This window comes from Lolium rigidum, chromosome 3 (assembly GCF_022539505.1).
Source record: "Lolium rigidum isolate FL_2022 chromosome 3, APGP_CSIRO_Lrig_0.1, whole genome shotgun sequence".
Lineage (NCBI taxonomy): Eukaryota > Viridiplantae > Streptophyta > Magnoliopsida > Poales > Poaceae > Lolium > Lolium rigidum.
The window spans coordinates 342,991,739-342,998,952 of NC_061510.1; the positions used below are offsets into that span (position 1 = coordinate 342,991,739).

General features: G+C 49.6%; 1 protein-coding gene across 1 annotated transcript; it reads left to right on the forward strand.

Annotated features, from left to right (window-relative positions):
- Nucleotides 1-2,547: 2,547 nt before the first annotated feature.
- LOC124700173 (SKP1-like protein 1) lies at nucleotides 2,548-3,399 on the forward strand. The gene has a single exon (XM_047232339.1). It carries the CDS (start codon nucleotides 2,684-2,686, stop codon nucleotides 3,173-3,175), a length of 492 nt encoding a protein of 163 aa, XP_047088295.1. The 5' UTR covers nucleotides 2,548-2,683; the 3' UTR covers nucleotides 3,176-3,399.
- Nucleotides 3,400-7,214: the final 3,815 nt, after the last annotated feature.

Genomic DNA, 7,214 nt, shown 5'->3' on the forward strand with positions numbered 1-7,214 from the left:
TGCCGCCTCTTCGCCGTCCACACGACCGAAGAGTGCAGATCGCAGCACCGGCACCCGCCACCCGCCGCCAGGTCGACGACGCCCTGCATCCATGGTCCCCGCACGGTCGGCGGCGCGTAGCACCCAACCACTAGCCACCACTCCCAGGCGCCAACAAGGCCAGGCCGGAGAGGGGAGCGAAGGGAGGATGTCCAGCACCGCGTCCCTGAACGGAGACCACCCTACCCTGGCGCCTTCCTCCCTGTAGCCGCACACGGGGGCCTGAGAGCATCTCCCTGCCGCCCCCATCACCGGTGCTGCACAGCCTTGCCGACGACCGCCTCCAGGGGCGATAAGAAGGGGAGAGGAGGTTGGTGGAGGTGGCGGTGGCGTGATTTAGGGTTTCTCCCCCGGTCGCCTGGAGGGGCAGCACGAGGGAGAGAGAAAGGGGGCATTACTCGTGGGTATGCCGTTTTCTCAGATCAATTCAAGGGTTCAATGACGATAACTTCGGATCTAGGGCGCTGGTCCTTAGGGGTACGTGAGCGAAGACTTCCGTCGTCATCGGCAACGTCGGGGTGGCTCCGATAAGGAAGCGGAGATAGAGGCACATCGGTGGCTTGCTCTAGAGGCAGTACTGTATTTAGGTGGTGCAAGGAGCTCGATGTAATTTTTATTATGTTGAGGATGCTTTGTGTTCTTTTGAACTCATGGAATAGTTTTGGATATTTCAAAAAAAAGCCATAACATATTGAAAGCAAGATTTACTTTCCAAAGAAGCATAGTTCAAAAATATTTGTTTCCAAAAAAAATCCTGGAATCAGTTTCCTAAAGAGTATCATAAGTAGTATCATGCATGCCGTGTTGGCAAAAATCTGATGTGTCACATCAATTAATGAGGTGGGAGATGAGAGTAGTATCATAATATGATACCGTATCATGACACATAAACCTAGAAAACTTCATGACAAATACATCATGTACACATATTTGCATTGAGATTCTACAAAACATTAAATATGACATAAGTATGATACCATATTATGATACTATATCCATTATAGAGATGGTATCATAAACTAGTATCATGTGCATGATACTAGTGTATGATACTTCCCATTGTGACTAGTCTAATTAGGAACAAAATCGTATCCGGATGGAATACCTATTTTAGCGGCACACGCATCGTCTTCCGTGCGCAGTAAAGGCTGCCGACGGTCAGCACTACGCGGCGTGGAACTCGTACTTCCTGCGGCGGTGGGAGCAGGAGCTCGCCTCCTACGACGGCCCGCCGCCTCCGCCTCCGCGCAACAACACCGCCAGACGAAAACGTTGGTGGAGCGTGCCGGGCCGGACGCTCGACGCCGTCATCGAACACATCGAGGGCGGCAACGCGCCCGTTCTCACGATGCCGCCGCCGTCGAGGGCATCGGCCAGCCGCCGGGGCAGCTGGCAGCCACGGCACATGGCTGCCAGCTCCTCTTCGTCCGGTTCGGCGTCGAAGTCGACGCCGAGCTCCAGGTTGGCGCCAACATTGGCGCCGGTGAAACGGGAGCCTCTTTCCCCGTCGCGCTACCGTGATCGCAGCGGCGACGGGATCGTCATCCGCGAGTCGTCGACGCCACGCGGCCACCTCCGCTTGGTTCACCCCAAGCGCGAACCAGGCACCTCCGACGAGCGGAAGTGCAAGCCGGTGAAGGCGGAGGAGGTCCACGATGCCGAGGAAGCCGCAATCCTCGAGGTCGTCATGGCGAGGTCCCTCCAGACCTCGTCCCCGCCGACAACGCCATGCCCCTCGACCGAGGCCTACACCGGTCGAGGGAGCGGCGGAGAAGGAGGAGGCGGAGCGGTAGGCTCGGCTCCTCGAGCGGGCCGCTCGCTACCGCCGGCCTGCGACTCCTCCATCCGGTGTCCCCATCCCCGTCATCGACCTCGAGGAGTCCGACGACGAGTGGTACAAGCCCTCGCCGTCCCCGCCGCGCAACAGTGGCCGGTGGGGAGACCCCGGCCAGGGCACCAGCAGCCAGGCGGCGGCGGCGCCGCCTCGTTTCGACGACGGCTCCGACGATGATGGCGGCGACGGCGACAAGGACTACACTGTGTTCTACCGCCATTTCGGCATGTAGAGCGCCGTGTTTAAATATTTAAAGTTGTATTCCCCGGCCGAGTCGAAATATATTTGTGACTTCGAATTCGGCCTCTATGTATGAACTTCGCCCTCTATATAGTAAATATCATTAAATTTAGTCTAAATTCAATCGTTTTTAGCCATATTTCGTTAAGTTTTCGTTTTTCAAAATTAGATCGCCGTCTTCGCCTGAGATCGTGGCTGGGAAACTGGCCCTCCCCACGCCTTTTTTACGTCCAATCCGGACGAAATTTACCCCGGATTTCGGACGTGAGGAGGCCAAACGAGTGGAGATGCTCTTAGAAAACAAAAATCGTATCCGGATGGAGTTCAGATAGTAGAACCGATCCTACGATGCTAGAGTCCCGATCGGAAACAAACAAAATATCTGCATCCGATTACTAGTCTTTTTTGTTTCTGAGGGGAAAATCCTTCTACTTAAGCCATCGGGGACCCGGGTCCTCTGCCTTCAGAAAATCAGAAGTCTCTGTCGTCCGCAGCCGCCTCGCTAGGATTTCGTTTGTCCCCAAATCGCCCCCAAATCCGCCGCCGATCCCCAACCTCAACCCACCACCCATGGCGGCCGAGGACAAGAAGATCACGCTCAAGTCCTCGGACGGCGAGCAGTTCGAGGTGGACGAGGCGGTGGCGATGGAGTCGCAGACGATCCGCCACATGATCGAGGACGACTGCGCCGACAACGGCATCCCCCTCCCCAACGTCAACGCCAAGATCCTCTCCAAGATCATCGAGTACTGCAGCAAGCACGTCCAGGCGGCCGACGGCGCCGCGGCGGCGGACGGAGCTCCCGCCCCGCCCCCCGCCGAGGACCTCAAGAACTGGGACGCCGAGTTCGTCAAGGTCGACCAGGCCACGCTCTTCGACCTCATCCTCGCTGCCAACTACCTCAACATCAAGGGCCTGCTCGACCTCACCTGCCAGACCGTCGCCGACATGATCAAGGGCAAGACACCCGAGGAGATCCGCAAGACATTCAACATCAAGAACGACTTCACCGCAGAGGAGGAGGAGGAGATCCGCAGGGAGAACCAGTGGGCCTTCGAGTAAATCTGCACCCTGCCGCGTTTGCTCGTCGTTTCAACGCTACTTTTATCTCCACATCGCCCCGGTGAACCTGTAAAGTTACATAGTATTCAATTCACTAGTTAGTTGGATCGAAAGATTTGTAAAGTGACATCAATTTTGATCGTTGGTGGTTGATACTGTAATCATTCTGTCAGCACTTCTTCATTCGTTTTGGTTTGTTCTAATTTTATGTTGCCTATTCTTGATTCTTTTAGAATGGCACACCTTAATATCATTTAAGAAATTGCATAGACGTAAGAACTTGATCAGCATGGTGCAAACCACAGATTTTAGAAGATATTTTGCTCCCTGAGGTTTGGTATGTGAAATTGCATATACATATGACCTTTGATTTTAATGTTTGCTATGCTAAGGCCTCCTCACGTTGTCAGGCCTCAGGGTCTCCACGACTGGTGGATGGGCCTAGCTAGGAGAAATTGCTGCCAATTATCTAAATAAGTTAATACCGTTGCCATTCGGTGCGCCGGTATAACAAAGGCGCTGAGCACCGGCTCACTGGCAGGCCTTTTCATCGGACCCGCCTGCCCGTAACCCAACCCTTCTCTCTTTCTTCTTTCTGCTTTCTCCTGAGTCTAGGGTTCACCTCGGCCGCCTCAACTACTCCCGCTCCGGCAACTCCCTCTGTAAGATTGCCGTCGGGGCCCGCGTTTTTGCCGTCCTCACAAATCGTCGAGGAGAAGGAGGAGGGGAGCAGGTCTCCGCACACGATCATGCTCACCGGCGCCTAGTTCCGAGCCATTGGCCGGGCCATGAGGCTGCCGTGAGGGCTCATGCTGGGCTCCTACATCACGGTCGCTGCCACGCCGCGTGCTGCGCACCCCGAGCGGGACCTTAAGATCATACTGGTGATCCGGTCATGATCTCGCAGTTCATGTTGGAGCTGCAGGAGATTCAAGACCGTGGACGGCGAGGACTTTCCCAGGATCCTCCACTTCAACCCCCCGCCTCCGACGAGTGGAGCGGTAAACCCGCCATCGAGTAGAACACTTTCGCCTCCTCACACTTTCTACCGCATGCAGTGGGGCACCCGAATTCGATGCGAGGGCTGGATGTCCCGCACCGACGAGGAGGCGAGGAGCCCTGACGGCTAACTACGCACCAGGTTATACAACCACATCATCGCGCGCTCTAGAAGCGGGAAGTTTGTCCTCCGCATCGCGGGCGGATACTGACATCAACCGCTCCACCAAGAAGACTGAGGAGGTGGTCCTCAACGACTTCTCCTGGCTCGGGCTTGCCGATTCATTTCTGGTTTTGCAGTTGGCTGTTGAAGTCTGCGAAGGTGCTTGTTTGCATTGAATGTTCTTCCGGATGTGAACATACGAGTGTCTATTGTTCCGTAATCCTTAACCTTTCAATGTTGCCTTACTCCCTTGCACACTTTCACCAAGACACATCTTCTATATGATGTGGAGGCTATATATTTCGGATTTGTTTCGCTATGTGCTCAATAGAAATTGCCCGTCAGAGCAAACAGTTTGTTTTGTACTTGCAGAGATATAAGCTCGAAGTGGAGGGAACCTCGGCATGGTGCCCAGGTTCTAAAATGAATTTGTTGTGAGGGGGCAGCAAGGTGTGTAGCAAGCGGCAACAAGATGATCATCAGGTATTGGAGGTGGGAAGAGTATGTGGCATGTACTACATGCATGCAGAAATAAAATTGCATGGATTATTTAAGCTTCTCGATCCGTTTAGTTTGTTATTTTTGATGGAACATGAAAATACTTTAAAAATGATTATAGTTTCTGCGGGCGATTTCAGGTTTAATGTTGACATTGATATTGGAACTGTTGTTCTGCTAGGGGTTAGTGCCAAACCAACATAGAACAAGGACGTTAAATATAGGATGTGATGTTATTTCTTTCGATATGATACACATTTCCATATTTCTTTCCAAAGTTATTTCTTTACATGTACATATATGATGATATATATGTATGCCGATATATTTGAACCAATCCTTGTGTTCCTACTATTGATAGCTATGGTAAGTGGTAACATGAGTAATACTACGCTTGATTTATGAAATTCCGTTGTTGTATTCTTTACTACCAACAGAAAAAAATAAATGAAAGAAATTATGTCTGCAAGGAATTCTATATCCGTTTGTTTTGAAATGGATGTTAAGATGGGAAGTTTCCAACTTTCCATATAACTGTAAATCATGAGTTTTAAGATCAGCATAGGACAGTAGTATTTATTTTGATCTTATCTAAAGTTAGTATTGTGATCAACAAGATATCAGAGAACCGCATTGTCAAGCACACAATGCAGTGATATTTTTCTTCTTCTTCAATATTGTGTCATCCTTGCTAAATCTATATTTAGAGGAGCACTTTGAAAACTCTTCTCTGGATGGGTATTTTGACAAGTGACAACCATATATTACTGGACCGGAAGAGCACATGTACTGCAGTAACTAGATGATACCCCGCGCATTGCGGCGGAAATGGTTTGTAGAAAGTGTTTAACTATAATTGCTATGTTAGTGTAGTAAAAACAACTACATATGACATGTTTTGTATACCACCCTTAACAATGATAATATCATGATCTGTGGTACAGATGGCGAGAGAGAAATAAGACACGCGTGGAGGCCTTGTAAAAGAATTCAAAGCAGCTAATTTACTTTAGATCTGCTTAGTTGCACATTAAAAGAAACATAGTTTTCTCCATTCAATCTGATCGTCAAAATGCAGATAATGGATTCAAATATTATTGTTAGTGTAAAAGAATTTATAAAGATGAAATGAATGGTCATCTATTGAAGCAGACAATTCCAAGTCGCATGTTAGTGTCACGATATTTGAATTTCTTCTCCATGTTTGATTGTTCTCTTGCCGAGCAAACAAAACAACTAAAGTGAATGCATCATTAATTATGTATAGATATCAAATATCGAAACCTTTGGCTACGCTAAGTTTGATAGTTTGAAAAAAATGAAGCTACCAAGATAGGGCCATTTTTCTTGAGTTGCAAGCTACTCCATGATGAAATATAAACCCGATAGGAGTTAATATAAGGAAATACTTGTAATAGTCAACTAAAATTAAGAGAAAATAATGAAAATATGGTGAGCACAAGAAAGAATGTATATCATAGGAACCACCAAGGATTAAGAAAATGTGAAAACATTTACCTCGATTTAAAAATTATTTGCCGAAATAGAAAGTTTGTCTGGAATTGGAAAAAGATCTTTGACATTCGACAGTACACTCTGCTAGTGCTCGCTATATACCATGTAATGGATACATTATTATCCTCCATAGACCAATGCAACACTAAAACGGCAAAACCATCGGAGTATCAGTTGAGGGTGTCAAGTAATAACATGAATAGGCCATAAGAACGACCATGGCGCTGTTGGATAATTAGGCACAATTTTCATGATTAATTCCAGAATATAAAGCATGACGAAAGTAACTACTAACATGTGAAACTCGAACATACTAGATGCTGTGATCAACATGAACAGTAGCAGAGCAAACGGTACAACATCCATCGCTAAACAGATCGAGATATGTCGCACGTACCGATCTGGTGGAGGTGGCGGTGGAGGTGTAGCAGACGATGTCGCAGCAGTAACGTTGTTGATGACAACGTTGTTGATGACGGGGACGATGGGTCGAAGTAGACGGCGTTGAAGACGACGGTAGGCAGCACCGCCCGACTTGGACGGAAGGCGACCCGTGATGAAGAGCTTGAGCGGTCGCGCGAGCGCTTCCCAAAACCTAGTCGCCCTCTCCCGTACAGGATCGCAAGGACGAGCGGTTCCGGAGACCTGCTCTCCCGTTCGCCGATGCACGTCGGCGCGCGGGATGGAGTAGGCTACGATGGCGGCGCAAGCGAGAGAGAGGTGGAAACCCTAACTCGTGTATTAGATGTATTTACTGCGGTAGCCGGGCAAGAGATTATATAGGCTCGGGAAACCCTAGGCAACGTGGGCCACGCCCACGTCGCACGAACGTTTCGAGTCGGTTACGGATAGCCCACGATCCGG